We start from the raw sequence: 15,854 nt of genomic DNA, 5'->3' as shown, positions 1-15,854 counted from the left end.
CTTCGCACCAGTTTCTCCTCAGCCTGCTCTCTTCTCTCCTCCTGAAGACCTTCCTAAACTTAGCAGTCATCACTCCACCCTATTTTCCCTCCCTACTGCCTCTCCCAAGCACTTGCTACTCACTCCCATGCACTTGCTACTCACTCCCATCCCCTCAGCACTTATGTACAGATCCTTATATTTGGAGGTTTCTCCTATCTGTAATTTACTTTAATGTGTCTTTCCCCCATTAGACTGTAAACTCCTTGAGAGCAGGGATTGTGACTACCGATGCAATAAATACCACTGATTCATTCACTTCTCTCAAGTTTACCTCCAATGGTACCTTACTTTCACCTCTCCTGCCTTTGTTCCCTCATCCACGCTTTACCCCCAGCCTAGACTCCCTCCCTCCTCAAATCCAACAGAATAAAGCACTCCCCACACTGAATGCCCACTCTACAAATTTCACCTCCTCCAACAAGCTTTCCCAAGCTTTAGTTATGCTTCCTGGAGTATGGAATCAATCAATGGTGTTTACTGAGTGCTCACTCTGTGTGAAGCACTGTACTAAACACTTGGGGGAGTACAGTACAGCAGAATTAGCAGACACATTCCCTGTCCATAACGAGTTTATAGCCTTTTTTTAAAATGGGATTTGTTAAGCATTTACTATGTGGGGGGCACTGCAGTAATCCCTGGGGTAGATACCAGCTAATCAGGTTTAACACGGTCCATGTTCCACATAGGGCTCACATTCTTAATCCCCATTTTACAGATGAGATAGCGGAGGCACAGAGAGGTGAAGCGACTTGCCCAAGATCACAAGCAGACAAGTGGCAGAGCCGGGATAAGAACCCAGGCCCTTTGACTCCCAGGACAGTGCTTTTTGCACTAAACTGTGATGCTTCTCAATGTACCACCTGACCCAATGCCCAGGAACAACACTGGAGGATATACGATAAGAAATAGGAGTCTAGAACAAAGGAAATGATGACAAGGCACAAATAAACATGCAAGGAAAAGAAAAGAGAAAGTATGGAAAGAGAGAATGAAGAAGACAAAAAACAAGAGGGAACAGAAAAGTTTGGGAGAGGATAGAGACTGGAAATTGCAAGGAGGAAGGGGAGGCTGGTTGAAAGAGGGGAATGAACCGATTCTTTGGACTGTAAGCTCATTGTAGGCAGGGAATGGGTCTGTTTACTGTTATAGTGTACTCTCCCAAGAGCTTAGTACAGTGTCCTGCACGTAGTAAGTGCTCAATAAATGCCACTGAATGAATTAACTGGAGGAAGTAAAGAGTTGGTTGGGAAAAGGGTTGAGTGGGAGAGAAAGTGTGGATGGGTAAAAGAGGGTAGGAGGGTAGCCAATTGACCAAAGGGGGCAAGTCTCCAGGAAATTATTCCTAAACTAATTACTCTTATGCTTCGAGTGACACATATTGCTAGAGCGGAATCTCATAAAATCCATATAAAAAATGCAGTTCCCTCAAAAAGGTGTTTTTTAAAAAATGGTATTTGGTAAGTGCTTATTCCATGAGGTGAAACAGTTTTTGAATGTGGGATCTCAAGGGCTCCAGGTGGAGCAGTGGATCTGGGACTTGGAGGATCCTCTGGACCGAAAGCTTTTTGCAGACAGGTAACGTCTCAGCTCCACCGCATTGTACTCCCCCAAGGGCTCAGTTCAGTGCTCCGCACACAGCAAGTGCTCAATAAATACCATGGATTGAGCGATCGGCCCTCCAGAGAGAACGGAGCTCGGAGCTGGAAGTGGGATCACCCAGACTCCCCCATCACCCCGACCGCTCGACCGAGAAACCCACCCCAGCCCCGTGAGCGGACGTCGACTCGTCGGTCAAGGTGAGGCCGGGGAGGCTTTGTCCGCCCGTTGGCCTCCCAGGGGCCTCGCCGGGCCAGAGGTTGGGGCTGCATCTGCTTCCAGCGGGGTCGGAGGGAGGCCAAGCGAGCGGCTGCAGTCTGACCCCATCACTCGGGCCTGCGCCCTCTTCTCCTCCCATTGACAAACACATGAGCTCACGTCTCCCTGGAGGATGAGTGCAGCCAGCCCCTTTGAAGTTCTCCTTCTGGCCGAGGCCCCTTAGTGCCCCTTGGCTCAGGTTTGGTGCCTCATTGAGTGAAGTGAGATGGTGGCGGGAGGGGGGGATGTGGGTAGGACTCGTTGCCAGGGTGACATCCTTCTCAGGGCATCTGGTAAAGTAGAGACTGCTGTGAAGCTAAGGCTCTTGAAGGTGATGTCATCACTCTACTGTGTTTCCATAGCAATGCTCAGAGAGCTCCTTACCTAGTATCATGTAGGGGGAGGAGCAGGGAAACGGTAGAAGTGAAAGAGTGAGGGGCAGGGGGAAAAGGAAAGGGAGAATCAGACGATGTATTCCCTCATTCCTTTTAGTTCCCATCCCCACACACTTTCACACCATCTTAATCCCCACCGCAGACCTCCTATTAAAACAACACTTGATTTAATCTTCGGTCACGGCCCCTCTGGCCTCACCTGGTCCTGGGAAGGAGGTTTGTGTAAGAGACTAGGTAGAGCATTGCATTATTATTATGAATAGTAATAATTGTGATATTTGTTAAGTGCTTACTATGGACCTAGTAGGGCGTTAAGTGTTGGGGTAGACGCAAGATAGTCAGTTCAGACACTGTCCCTCTTACTAAAACCTAACACTCAATTTAATCTTCAGTCACGGCCCCTCTGGCCTCACCTGGTCCTGGGAAGGAGGTTTGTGTAAGAGAGTAGGTAGAGCATTGTGTTATTATTATGAATTATAATAACTGTGATATTCGTTAAGTGCTTACTATGGACCGAGCAGGGTTTTAAGTGCTGGGGTAGACACGAGATAGTCAGTTCAGACACTGTCCCTCTTACTAAAACCTAACACTCAATTTAATCTTCAGTCACGGCCCCTCTGGCCTCACCGGGTCCTGGGAAGGAGGTTTGTGTAAGAGAGTAGGTAGAGCGTTGCGTTATTATTATGAAGAATAATCATTGTGATATTCGTTAAGTGCTTATTATGGACTGAGTAGGGCGTTAAGTGCTGGGGTAGACACAAGATAGTCAGTTTAGACTGTCCCCCTTCCACACGGGGCTCACAGTCTGCGGGCCAACTGGTACGAAAGGTGGGTCATGTTAGACTGTAAGCTCCTCAAAGGCAGAAACCACATTTTTTTCATCTATCCTCTCCCTCCAAGTGCTCTACACACAGTAGGTGCTCCTTAAGTCCTGTTGCTGCTCCTCCTATTGCTAACAATGAACAAACCCTCAACCAAAGAAAGGCTGCTCTACTTCCCCAGCTTGAGCTGAAATGATCCATCTGACCAGGACCAGATGTAGCTACTGAGGTCATCACTGTGGCTGCAAGATTTGGGAGAGACCAGTGGTCTCCCAAGGCTCACCTCTTTTCTACTTCTGGTCCTTTTCTTTAAATGGCATTCGCTGAGCACTTACGAGGTGCTAGGCACTGTTCTAAGATCTGTTGTAGATTCAACTAATCAGGTTGAACAAAGCCCCACATGGGGCTCACGGTCTTAATCCCCATTTTACAGATGAGGTAACTGAGGCACAGAGAAGTTAACTGACTTGTCCAGGTCACACAGCAGAAAAGTGGCGGAGCTGGGATTAGAACCCAGGTCCTTCTGACTCCCAGGCCCGTGCTCTATCCACTAGGCCACTTCTTAAAGTTTTATCCCATACTATCCTAATGCCTTAGGAGGTCGTGACATCACCATGGAATCCGGAGGCCTGAGTGGTACTGAGGATTTTCCTGGGTTAGCTTGGCAGTTCTGGGGCTTCCCCCGGTTTCCACACAAGGGGATGGTCCTCTATTCAAACATTCTAACCCACACCCTTCCCCCTCCGCCTTTCGATTTCTGAAACTTTTGATTAAAACGAGTTATTTTTTATAAACAATACCATAAAGTGGATATAAAAGTGTAACTTCTGTGCTAACACGTAAAGATAATAATCGTTCTTCAATGGGGGGAAAGTGCTTGTTGCTCACTCCAATGACATCACGGCACGGAAGGCCGGACCATCCGGACGACATCACATTTGCAGGGGGTTCGACACGGAACCGCAAAGAATCGGTCACAGTTCGGCGAGCCGGCGGGCTGGCCCGTCTGCGAGGACGGCCCAGGGAGAAGGCCGCAGCGGGCGGCTGGGAGTCCGAGTCCAGTGGTGACATCACGGAGCCTGGGAATTCTGACCGTCCCATCCCGATGACCAATGGGAGCGGGAAACGCGGAGGAGCGGGTCCGCAGGTTCCCATCCAACGGCCTGCCTGCCCACGTGTGCGTAACGGGGCGTCCCAGAACTTGTGGAATTAGAAAGCCGGTCCTCACTTGTTGAGGCACGAAGCCAATGGGAATCCCTGTCAATCCGAGATGAATCCTGCTCCCAGCTCCCCTGGCGGCCCGGCAGCCCCCGCAGGACCCACTGGCCAAGCTCGCATCTCCGTGCAAAAGCTTCCATTCCCTTGCAGGCATTCGCACCACGAGCAAACGCCCTCCCAAAGGCCAGGCGAGGTCGTGCGTTTTTCACCCCGGGCTTCCGCGACGTCCGGCCCAGGGCACGCGGGGCAACGAGACGAGGGAATGGGGTGGGGGGATTGAGGCGGAGGGGTGGGGGGGAAGCCGGGGGCTCGCCCCCCGCCCCCCCTCATGCCGGGAAGCAGATGGAGCAGCATTCGGTGCAGAGCTCCAGGCAGTCGGCCGAGCCGCAGCAGTCCTGCAGCACCCCGCAGCCGGGTCCGCAAGCGCAGCCCCCGCCGGGCTCCGGGCCGCGGAGCTCCCAGGGCTCGCCCCCGCACGCCCCCCCGCAGACCACGCACTCCAGGGCCAGGGAGCAGAGGCTGAGGAACTCGCAGAACAGGCAGGCCAGGATGCAGTGCGCACAGCGGTCTAGAGAGAGGACAGAGGGACCGGTCAGCTCGGGGATGGGGGGAGGAGGCTGGTCAGTGCCGGGGAGGGGCGGCCGACGAAAACCCCTTCAAGGAGAGTCTACCCCCGACCCCTGGGACGACCCGGGCCCGGCTTTACCCGTTCTCTCTTGGCTCCCGTCTCGGGAAAAGGGGAGCTCTACTCGGCTCCGGCGGACACCAATAATAATCCTAAATTCTACTGCCGGGGTATCTGTTAAACGCTTCCTCTGTGCCAAGCACTGTACTGAGTACGTGGGTAGATAATCGGGCAGGACACGGTCCCTGTCCCACATGGGGTTCGCGGCCTAAGATCGGGTTTTGCTCGATCCCCCCTCGCATTTTACAGATGAGGAAAAGGGAGGCCCCGAGCGAGGCAGAGAGGGAGACGCGGCCGGGCCGCCGCAGCACGGGGAGGTCCTCGACCGGCTGGTCAGCGAGGGCGTGGGGAGGGGGCTCCAAGGGCGAGACCCCGGGGGCGGGAAGGTGCCTCAGTGGTGGCAGAACTGAGACACCTCCATGGCCAGCTCCAGGCACTCGCCGCCCTGGCGACACAGCTCCAGGCAGTCGTTGAAAGCCTGGCCCAGCGCCTCCCCCAGCACCTCTCCGCCCCGCAGCAGGGGCCCGCACGGACCGGGCAGCGCCGGGCAGGGGCACAGGGCACAGGCCCCCGACAGCAGCGGCCACACCTCGGACCCGCGGCAAAACAGGCAGGCGAGGAGCAGGGAGGCGCACAGCTCTGGGAAGCGGCGGCGGGCGGGGGCGGCGGGGAGGGCAGGAGATGGGGAAGACCGGACAGAGGTGGTCGGGGAGGGAGAGGAGATGGGGAGGGGTGGACAGAGAAGGTGGTGGCCGGGTGGGGCCAAAGGGGGAGAGAAGACGGGGACAGTTGGCGGGGGAGAGAAGACGGGGTGGGGCGGACAGAGAGAAGAGGCCGGTTAGTGGGTGGAGGCCGCGGGTCCCCGAGGGGCGGGAGGCGGGCGCTGACTCTGGCTCTGGGGGCGCGGGGCTGCCCCCCGCCCCCCAAACTGCACTAACGACGGCAACTCGGCTCCAAGTGGGAAGCGGGAACGGTCGGGAAAACCAGGCCCCGCGGAAACCACAACCGGCCGGCCTTTACTCCTGGGGACCGACTCTCCTCCATCCCCGACGCCCTGGACCTCCGGGTCGCCCTCCTGCCCGGCACCGACCCCGTCCCCAGACGACCACCAGCCCCGACTCAGAAGATCCCCCCCCTCCCCCGGCCTCCTCACCGTCTCCCGCCACCTCTTGGATCCTCGAGGCGGTGGACAGGCGACTCTTGCAGCTGGCCTCGGTGTTCACGGACGCGGTGGAGCCCAAAGGGGCCTTGTGGTCGGGCGGCTCGGCCGGCTGCTTGCACACCGGGCCCGGCCCGTCCTTCCACCGGCAGCCGGGAGCTCCGGCCTCCCGAGGTAGGGCGCCGCCTGAGGAGGACCGGAGCGGCCGGGCACGTCGAGGGGGCTCGGACCCGCGGCCCGGCCTCTGGCCCCGGAGTTGGCCTCGCCTGCAACCCCCCACGCCCGGGCCTCGATCCTCCGGGGCCTCCTCTGGGGCCTCCTCCGGGTTTCTGCCTGTTAGCCCCCCACCCCTCCTGTATCTCAGGGATTGCAGAGGCCTCCTCCTCCTCCGAGGCCCTCTCCGGGCTTCTGCCTGCACCGTATCTCCCTCACACACGTCCCCCGCCCCCTGCATCTCTGGGGGTGCAGGGGCCTCCTCCTCCGGGGCCCCCTCCGGGCCTCTGCCTGCGCCTTAGCCCCCCACCCCTCCTGTATCTCTGGGACTTCAGAGGCCTCCTCCTCCTCCGGGGCCTCCTCTGGGCTTCCGCCTGCACCGTAGCGCCCCACCTCACGCCTCCTGTATCTCTGGGACTGCAGAGGCCTCCTCCTCCGGGGGCCCCTCCGCACTTCTGCCTGCACCGCCCCCTCCCCCTGCATCTCTGGGGGTGCAGAGGCGGCCTCCTCCTGCCCGGACCTCCCCGTCCCGGGCCTGGCTCTGTCCGGCGGCCGCCTACCTGGGCGGAGTGTCCCGTTGGGGGGGGCCGCGGGGAGCAGCGCCGCGTCCTCGCCGGAAGCCAAGTCGTGGGGCGGCGGGGAGCCTGGGTTAGGAGGCAGGGACGTTCAGGGGGCGGGCAGGGAGGAGCCCCTTCCCGCCGGGGAGCCCGCGGAGCCGGGGCCCGGAGCTTACCGGGATGGGGGGCGGCCCGCCGGGAGCCCTCCCGGCCGTCGGCGATGTCCGGGCTGCAGGCGGACATCTCGGAGCTGCGGGGAGAGGAGGAGGCGACTCAGAGCCCGGGGGGCGAGGCCTCCCCGGGCCCCCCGTCGCCCCCCAACCCCTCCTGGTCTCTCACCTCCGGGCCAGGTCGGTCTGGGCGTGGGAGCAGAGCCAGGCGAGGACTTCGGCGGAGCGGACCCGGTCGGTGGAGGGCTCCCGGCCCCGCCGCCCTCGGCCCCGCGGGCTCCAGGGATGTGGCCGCCGCACGGAGCGCCCCGTTGTCTGGGCGGGGAGAGGGCGAGGGCGCCGGAGAGGGTCAGGCGGACGGGACCGACCCGCAGTGCTAAGCGTTTAATAGCGTTGGTATCTGTCAAGAGCTTACTATGTGCAGAGCACACTATGTTCTAAGCGCTGGGGGGGGAGATACAGGGGCATCAGGTCGTCCCACACGAGGCTCACAGTTAATCCCCCTTTTCCAGATGAGGTCGCTGAGGCCCAGAGAAGTAAAATGACTTGCCCACAGTCACACGGCTGACAAGTGGCACATTCGAACCCATGACCTCCGACTCCCAAGCCCGGACTCTTTCCACTGAGCCACGCTGCTGCCCCAAGCGTTTAGTACAGCGCTCTGCACGTGGGAAGCGCTCAATAAATACCATCGAATGGGTGCATGAATGAATGAACCGCCGCCCCCGGGGGCATCTCGGGGTCAACCCGAGGGCAGGGAGCGGCGCCCCCTGGCGGCGAGAAGCGGAAGCCCCCGGAAGAACAGCGGCCCCCGACGCCAACCCGGGCGCCAACACAGCGCCCCCTGCCGGCCTGCATCCTCCATCGCTGTCTCTCTCTGTCTCTCTCCGTCTCTCCGTCTCTGTCCGTCTCTCTCCCCACCCCCCGCACACACACACGTGCGCCCACCCGGGTCAGGGCGGGAACGAGACCCCTGGTAGGAGTCGGGAGGGGCCGTCGATCCCTCGGCTGCCGAGCCCGGCCAGGCCCGGGGAACTGGGCTTCGTGCAGGGCGGAGATAAGCGGTGGGAAAGCGCGGGGGGGGGGGGCCTCAGGGGTGGGGTGCGAGAGATGCCCGGAGCTGGAGGGAAGGACCCCCCCGCCTCCCTCCCTCCCTCTCTGTGTCCCCGGAAAAAGGACCGGTCCTTTAGGGGTGTTCCCCCCCGCCCCGGCCGTGCCCCTCGACCGGGGAGGTGCGGGAGCTCGCGGGTCGGCTCCCTCCCCTTGATCTCGCCCCCCACCGACCTCCCCGCGCTTCCCTCCCCTTGTTTGTTATTTCAGTCGGGACATTTCTGTTTTTCTTTCTTTCCAGGGAGAGGAGATAAGGGGGGAGGGAGAGGGAGGGAGCGGCTCCCTGCGGAGTTCCCTGCGGCTCCGCTCGTCATCCTCAAAGGCCCCGGGCGTCCCGGGTCTCCCGGGTCAGCGCTCCCTCGTCCCTGGCCCTCGACCTGGACGCAGTCGGGACCCCCGAATTCCTTTCCCCTCGCGGGCTCCCTGCAGCCGGGACCCCAAACTGAGCGGACACCCTGACGCCGGGGAACTTCCCGGAGGGTGCGGGAGGAAAGGGGGGCGGCCCAGAGCCCCGGCCTGGAGGATCGTCTGTATGCAGGGGAGGGAGACGGACAGAGAGATGGAGACAGAGAAAGAGACGGACAGAGAGAGAGAGAGAGAGATTGAGGAGGAATCCAGGCAGAAAAGCAGCAGCGGCAGGGTGGGCGGAACAAGACGGGGCCCACCCATGAAGCCCAAGAGAGAGGCAGAGCTTGGAGAAAAAAAAAAGTTTTATGAAGGAGAAACCGAGAAGGGAGGGAAGGAGGGAGAGAAGAGCAGGATCCCCCTTCCCTGCCCTGGTCCCATCGCTCCCATCTGATCTTAGGCCCGACCCCGACTCCCTTTTACCTGCGAACCGAGCGACCCCGAAGGGAGAGAGGAGACGAGGGCGACCCCGAGGGGCTCGAGGCTTGGGAGGGGGCCGAGGACTTGGCTGCTGCTGCTGCTGCTGCTGCTGCTCTGGTCGTTGCTGCTGCTGCCGCCGCCGCCGCCGCTGCAGAGTTAAACTCCGGGCCCGCTGAGACGCCGTCTGTGCCCTCCTTCCGCCTGTCTAAGTCCGTCTAGGTCCTCTCCTTTTTAACTCTCTTTTCCCACTGACGGCCTGAGGTGGAGGGATTTGAAATTGAAATAGTTGTGACGTCACTACATCCTGAGCGGTTCGCTGGAGAACAAGGGAAACATTCAAGCCACCCGGGTGGGGGGGAGAGGGCGAGCAGAAAGGAGGGAGGGAACGACGCGGGGAGGGGACACCCTGTTTGCTTGCCTCCCCACCTTCGACGGCGGGCGAAAACTTCGGGTCCCAGGCCGGGGACCCCCCCCTCCCTCCCCCCGAAAGTTATCCTAGAGAAGCCCACCCTCCCACCACCGCCTGCTACCTCGCACTCCCAGGCCCCTGGACGTAAATCAGTTACTGCTGGCTACCGCCTCCCACCCCGGAGCCGGCCGCTTGTCTTTTCCAGTTCTTCCCATTCTCCGGTGGTGTTGAAGGATGTCCCCGGGATCGGGCTCTTTCCTTTGGGGGAGGAAATTTCCTCCCTAGGTGTGACGAGATTTTTCCCCTCCCGCCCAAAAACAGCGGGGGGACCTCTCCCGGCCGGGACCCGCGATCCCGCCGGCGGCCGGCAGGGGCCGCTGTGTGGCAGAAGCGGGGCGCGGATAATCCGCCCCCGGGGGCGGTGCGAGGGGCGGCCGCCAGGGGGCGCACGGCCGCGCGGTTCCAAGCACGTGAAGCAGCTTTCCCGGGTTAAGGAGGAGGGATGAGGAGGGATGCCCTAAGAGGAAGGCTGGAAGTGGGGGCCCCCGGGCTCGCTGGAGAGGGCATAGAGGCGGAAAGCCGGTCCGTCCGACACCAGTCACACCAGTCAGTCTCCATAGAAGGCACAGGCGGACCAAGGATCGACGGAGTGGGAGCCCGCCCCCTCGACCCTCCAGACCGCAGAAGAATCCGCATCCTCGGCCGGTCCTTTCGCATCTGGAGAAGAGATAGAGAGAATCCCCATGGGGACATTCCCCCCTTTCCTACGGCCATCCCTCCCCGCCGGCGCAACGCCCCTTATCGGCCTCTTCTCTGGCTCCGGGGCCGATCCGGGGGCTCGGAGGGACGGGCCCGTCGGGCTGCGGATTTGGGGGTTAGGGTCAGGGTCAGGGGTTTGGACGGTCGGCTCCGGGCCTCGCCCTGCGGCCCAGCCCTTTCGGGGAGTGTTCCCCCGTCCTTCCCGGTGGACCCCTTTCTGCTCAATCCCCGGACGTGACCTCCATCCGGTGCCCCCTCCCACTGAACTGGGAGGGGGTCCCCGGCAACTGGGTGGGGCGGGTTGGGAGCCGGGGGGGGGGGGGCTCGGCGGAGCGGGGGTCGGGGGGGAGGACGGTTGCGGGGGAGGGGGCGGGGGAGCGGGAAGGCCCCGCCCCCGGCCCCGCCCCCCGCTGCGGCTCTCCCGCGCCGGCCCCGGCCCCGCCACTCGCCCGGGCAGCCTCATTCCGCCGGGATGACGGGCCCGTCGCCGCTTCTCACCCTCCTGGCCTGGGGGGCCGGACTCTTCCTCCTCCTCCTCCTCCTCCCGCCCCCCGCCACCGGCAAGGTAAGGATGCTCTGCCCCCCGGGAAGACCCCACCCCACCCCCGGCCCGTCCCTTGCCCGGCTCCGGACTGGCGGGGGGGACGGGGGACGGGGAGGGGGCTCGAGGGGCTGGGGTCGATGTGAGGAGCCCAGAGGAGGGAGAAAGTGATGCTGAGGGAGTCCGGGGAGCCGAGGGTCCGGCCCTGCCCCACCGGCTTGGCCCCATCCTTTGCCCTGCCGCAGAGGGAGGGGCCCAGCCGCTGCCGCTCTCCAAGGTCTCGGCGGGAGCTCACAGAGACAGAGAGACAGAGACACGGAGAGAGATTGGGGGGGGGGGTGTCGATTGGATTTCGGGTTGTGTATTTATGGCTGGCCGAAGGGATCGGGTCTCGGGGGGCTTGTGCCGGCGCCCGGGGGGCTGCGACCCTCTGGCCGATTGTCGTTCTGGCTGCTGCGTCAGAATCGTCCACCTCAAGGCCCGGTGTGCCGGGCCCGGGCCTGGAAGGAGGGGGCCGTTCGAACCACCTTTCTTCTCACCCGTGCCTTGCCGGAGCCCCCTCCCCACGCTAGCCCTTCCTCCCCCGTCCCCGCTCTCTCCCCCTCGCGGACGCCCATTTCGGCCCAACCCATCTCCGAGCCGTTTTCTCGGCGGCCGTCCACCCCCCACCCCCCCACCCCCCGACCCCCGGCCCCGGTCGAGCAACCTCGAGGCCAGGGGTGGAGGGCCCGGCCCACGGAGGAAGGAGCTCGACCGAGAGGGAACCAGACCGTGTGAGCGTGAAATGGAGGATAGGCGATGGGTGGCTACGTGGGTGGTGACCGCTGAGGGTTTGCTCGGTGGAAGTGCTCGTGAGTGAGACGGCGTGGGCCTTCTTGTGAGGGCGGCCTTCTGTCAGGAGGGCAGAGGGTGTGTATGGGTGACGGGGTGCCCGTGTGATGGAGGTAAAAAAATAAGAAGTGTTGGTATTTGTTAAGCGCTTACTATGTGCAAAGCACTGTTCTGAGCGCTGGGGGATACAAGGGAATCAGGTTGTCCCACGTGGGGCTCACAGTTTTAATCCCCATTTTACAGATGAGGTACCTGAGGCACCGAGAAGTGAAGTGACTTGCCCAAAGTCACACAGCCGGCAAGTGGCGGAGCCGGGATTCGAACCCATGAACTCTGGCTCCCACACCCTCGCTCTTTCCACTGTACCACGCTCGGGGAAACGAAGGGAACCTCGTGTCGGTGTGGCATATAGCGTGTCGGCGAGGAGTAGCCGTGGACACGCTCTCATCCGCGCGGGGCCGGGCCCGAGCCCCCTCCGCCCCTTCCCCTCCGGGGCCCACCCTCTCTAACCGGCCCCGGGGGCGGGGCTTAATAATAATAATCGATCATGATGATGACGACGGTCTTGGTTAGGCGCTCACTGTGCACCGAGCACTTAGAGGAGCAGGGTGGCTCAGGGGAGAGAGCCCGGATTTGGCAGTCGCAGGTCATGGGTTCGAACCCCGGCTCTGCCACTTGGAGCTGGGTGACCGTGGGCGAGTCACTTCACTTCTCTCTGCCTCAGTTACCTCATCTGTAGAAGGGGGATTAACTGGGAGCCTCACGTGGGACAAGCTGATCACCCTGAATCTCCCCCAGCGCTTAGAACCGTGCTCTGCACATAGTGAGCGCTTAACAGATACCAACGTTATTATTATTATCTGTAAAATGGGGATTAACTGCGAGCCTCACGTGGGACGACCTGATGACCCCGGATCTCCCCCAGCGCTTAGAACAGTGCTCTGCACACAGTAAGCGCTTAACAGATACCAACATTATTATTAGTATCTGTAAAATGGGGATTAACTGCGAGCCCCACGTGGGACCACCTGATCACCCCGTATCTCCCCCAGCGCTTAGAACAGCGCTCGGCGCACAGTAAGCGCTTAACAGATACCAACATTATTATTAGTATCTGTAAAATGGGGATTAACTGCGAGCCCCACGTGGGACCACCTGATCACCCCGTATCTCCCCCAGCGCTTAGAACAGCGCTCGGCGCACAGTAAGCGCTCAACAGATACCAACATTATTAGTATTATCTGTAAAATGGGGCTTAACTGCGAGCCTCGCGTGGGACCACCTGATGACCCCGCATCTCCCCCTGCGCTTAGAACAGCGCTCGGCCCGTAGTAAGCGCTCAACGGATACCAACATTATTAGTATTATCTGTAAAATGGGGCTTAACTGCGAGCCTCGCGTGGGACCACCTGATGACCCCGGATCTCCCCCTGCGCTTAGAACAGCGCTCGGCCCAAAGTAAGCGCTTAACGGATACCCAGATCATTATTCTAAGCGTCGGGGGAGATCCAAGGTGATGAGGCCGTCCCACGTGGGCGTCTTCATCCCTGTTTTCCAGACGAGGGCACCGAGGCCCAGAGGGGTGACTTGCCCCCAGCCACCGGGCCAATAAGGGGTGTCGGGGGGCTGGGGACCCGCGACCCAAGCGCGGGCTGGGCCCTGAGCCCCGCTCCCGTCGTTGCTGTCTCTCTGCAGGCTCCGGGCCGGGAGGTCGCCGCGGCGGGCCGCCGTTTCCGCCGGGCGTCGCCGCCGGGGCCCCCGTCGGAGGCGGAGATGCTGCCGGCCGCGGGGCCGGAGCCGGCGGGGGCCGAGCCGCTGGCCCGGGCGGTGGGACGGCTGCTGGAGGCCGGCCGGCAGCGGGAGCGGGAGCGGGAACGGGAGCGGGAGCGGGAAGCCCGCTACCTGGCCGGCTTGCTGCGACTGTGGAGCGAGCTGGCCCCCGGGCCCGGACCGGACGGCGGCCCGCCCCCCGACCCCGACTACGAGGACGGCGGCCCGGCCCGCGGCCCCGGGCCCCCGGAGCCTCCGGGGCTCCCCGGGCCCCCGCTGGCCCAGCTGGCCCGGGCGCTGCTGCTCGGCCGCTCCCGGCAGGAGGAAGGCGCGGCCGGACCGGGACCGGAGGAGCCGGACGAGGACGAGGACGAGGACGCCGAGCTGGACCCCGAGCTGCTCCGGTAAGGGCGGAGGAGGAGGTGAGGGAGGGCCGGGCAGGACCGGACGGGCCCGGGAGGAAGGAGGCTGCGGGCGGGGCGGGGCGGGGGGCGGCCCGGTCTCGGGGGGTGCTGGGATCTGCTTGTCCCGCCCAGGTACCTGGTGGGCCGCATCTTGTCCGGCCCGGGCGAGCCCTCCGCCCCGCACGCCGCCCGCCGGGACCCGCGGCCCCGCCGCCTCCGCCGGGACCTGCGGTCCGAGCGGCCCCCGGGGCCCGACCCCGCCTCGCTGCTGAGAGTCAAGAGGCTGGACGGCGGCGAGGAGCCCGGAGCCTCCGGCCGGACGAGGCCCAAACGGGGCCCGCTCCACCCCGGGGCCGGCCTGGCCCAGCAAGTGCAGCGCTACCGGCCCCACTGAGGCCCCAGGGGCTTCCCCCGAAGCCCCCGTCCCCTCCGCCGGGAACCGCCACCCCCGGGGGAGGAGACGGCCACGTGGCCCCCGTCCTTCCCGCCCTCCCGTGTCCTCCCCCCTCCTCGGGCCCCTCTCCGTCGCCCGGCCCCCCCCCCCCCCCCCGCTTCCACTCCGCCTCCCCTCCGTGTGTGTGCGTGTACGTGTGTGGCCCACCCACTGTGAGTGTCCAGCGCCTGACCGGTTCGGTGTCAATAAAACAGCCCGACAGGTATTTTACCGTAGCCTCCCCGCCGCTCCTCCTTCGGCGAGCTACGCGTCCCCTCCGCCTCCACGTCCGCCCTCCCTCCCCCGGCGCCCTCTCACCTCCGGCCCCGGCTCCCTACCCTCTCCTCCTCCTCCTGCCGGGATGGGCCGGGCAGCGCGGAGACTAGGCCTGGAGGGACGCTTCCAGCGCCAACCTAGATTTGAGTCCGGGGTCAGGGTCGCCAGGGGCGGGTTACTGCGACGCCGGGAGAGGGACCCGCGAGAAGGGAGGGGCCGGCCAGGGCCGGCGGGCGTGAGAGTCGGGGACCTAGGCCCGGGCCTAGGCGGGGCGGTGGGGACCCCGGCCGGGCTCGGGGCGGGGGAAAGATGGGGACCCGGGGAGAGATTCGGAATCCCGCAGGAGGGCCCGAGGACGGGGCATCTGCTGCCAAGGGAGAACCGAGAGAGGCGGAGATCCCCACCAAGTCCACTTCGATGGTGAGTCGCGGGGGTCCGAGGGACAACTGGGGACCCGGGCCGGGGTGTGGGCGGGGCTTGCACTCGCTCTTCTTCCTGCCGCTGCGGGGGGTGGGGGGGAAGAGGGGGCAAGGGGAAGCCCAGCACTTGTGCCCCTCGGGCTGCCCCGGACCAAGGTGAGAACAGCCAGGGCCCGCGCGGGGCGCCGACAGCAGTCCGGGGCAGACGCGGAGCGGGGGCTCGGCCTGAAGGGAGCCCAGCCGCTCCCGCGCCATCCAGGGATGGACCTCAGCGGAGCCCGGTGGGCCCAACGGCCGGGCGGGGGTGGTGGGAAGCGTGGGGAGCCGAGTTCTTCCCCCATTCTTCCCACCCCCCTGCGTCACCTCGCTCCTTCCATCTTCCTCGCGGAGACCCGTCGCTTCAAGTCGACCGCGCCCCAGCCCCGGGACGCGCCGGCCCCGGAGCCGCGGGCATCTGTCCGTCTGTCGGGCGGGCAGCCGGGGTGGCACAGAGCCAGAGAAGCGGGGTTGATGAGGCTAGCGGGCGGCGGCAGCAGCCCCATCACCAAGACGAGCCAAGCCCCGGTGTGGATCGTGGCAGCGCCCGGGGAACGGCCGAGGGACGGGCGCGGCCGGTGAGCTCAGCCCCACGCTCCCGCGGCTGCCCCTGGTCTCCCACCAGCTCCCCACCAGCTTCCAGACACGGAGAACCCGATACCCACACTCTCCACCCGGTGCCACCCTCGGCAGCAGCGCCGCCTCTCAGCCAGGAAGCGCCAGAGGAAGAGAACGGGACCAGAGTGTGAAGGGAGCAGGGGTCAGAGAGGGAAGCCGGGGGGAGAGAGACGAGGGGGGCAGAGGGAAGGCTTTCAGGACGCACCGTCCCCTAACCGGCTCCAGGAGAACCCCACACGCAGCACCGGTTATGGCCACTCCAGCCCCGCAGGGAGGGAAGAGATACAGACTGACTTGGGCCACCCCCCC

The 15,854-nt window shown here is 63.4% G+C and overlaps 2 protein-coding genes across 4 annotated transcripts; one reads left to right on the top strand and one right to left on the bottom strand.

Moving 5' to 3' along the window:
- Positions 1-3,882: 3,882 nt before the first annotated feature.
- On the bottom strand, positions 3,883-10,481 carry LOC103169065 (myoD family inhibitor-like). Of its 3 annotated transcripts, none has more exons than XM_039912461.1 (7): positions 9,580-10,481; positions 9,053-9,305; positions 7,284-7,490; positions 7,121-7,194; positions 6,948-7,031; positions 6,169-6,360; positions 3,883-4,898 (listed from the first exon to the last, which is right to left on the bottom strand). In XM_039912461.1, the coding sequence occupies exons 4-7, from the start codon at positions 7,185-7,187 to the stop codon at positions 4,657-4,659; spliced, it is 585 nt and encodes a 194-aa protein (XP_039768395.1). In that variant the 5' UTR covers positions 7,188-7,194; positions 7,284-7,490; positions 9,053-9,305; positions 9,580-10,481; the 3' UTR covers positions 3,883-4,656. The 3 variants fall into 3 exon arrangements, with proteins under 3 accessions (XP_039768395.1, XP_039768396.1, XP_028923750.2); XM_039912462.1 differs by having other exon boundaries at positions 7,284-7,429; XM_029067917.2 differs by lacking the exons at positions 9,053-9,305; positions 9,580-10,481 and having other exon boundaries at positions 7,284-7,565.
- Positions 10,482-10,625: 144 nt separating this feature from the next.
- Positions 10,626-14,432, top strand: PCSK1N (proprotein convertase subtilisin/kexin type 1 inhibitor). Its single transcript, XM_029067145.2, has 3 exons — positions 10,626-10,782; positions 13,285-13,763; positions 13,896-14,432. The coding sequence occupies exons 1-3, from the start codon at positions 10,690-10,692 to the stop codon at positions 14,155-14,157; spliced, it is 834 nt and encodes a 277-aa protein (XP_028922978.1). The 5' UTR covers positions 10,626-10,689; the 3' UTR covers positions 14,158-14,432.
- The last annotated feature ends 1,422 nt before the right edge of the window (positions 14,433-15,854 follow it).

Source organism: Ornithorhynchus anatinus, chromosome 6, assembly GCF_004115215.2.
Source record: "Ornithorhynchus anatinus isolate Pmale09 chromosome 6, mOrnAna1.pri.v4, whole genome shotgun sequence".
NCBI classification, from domain to species: Eukaryota; Metazoa; Chordata; class Mammalia; order Monotremata; family Ornithorhynchidae; genus Ornithorhynchus; species Ornithorhynchus anatinus.
This window is presented reverse-complemented; position numbering and strand designations above follow the sequence as displayed.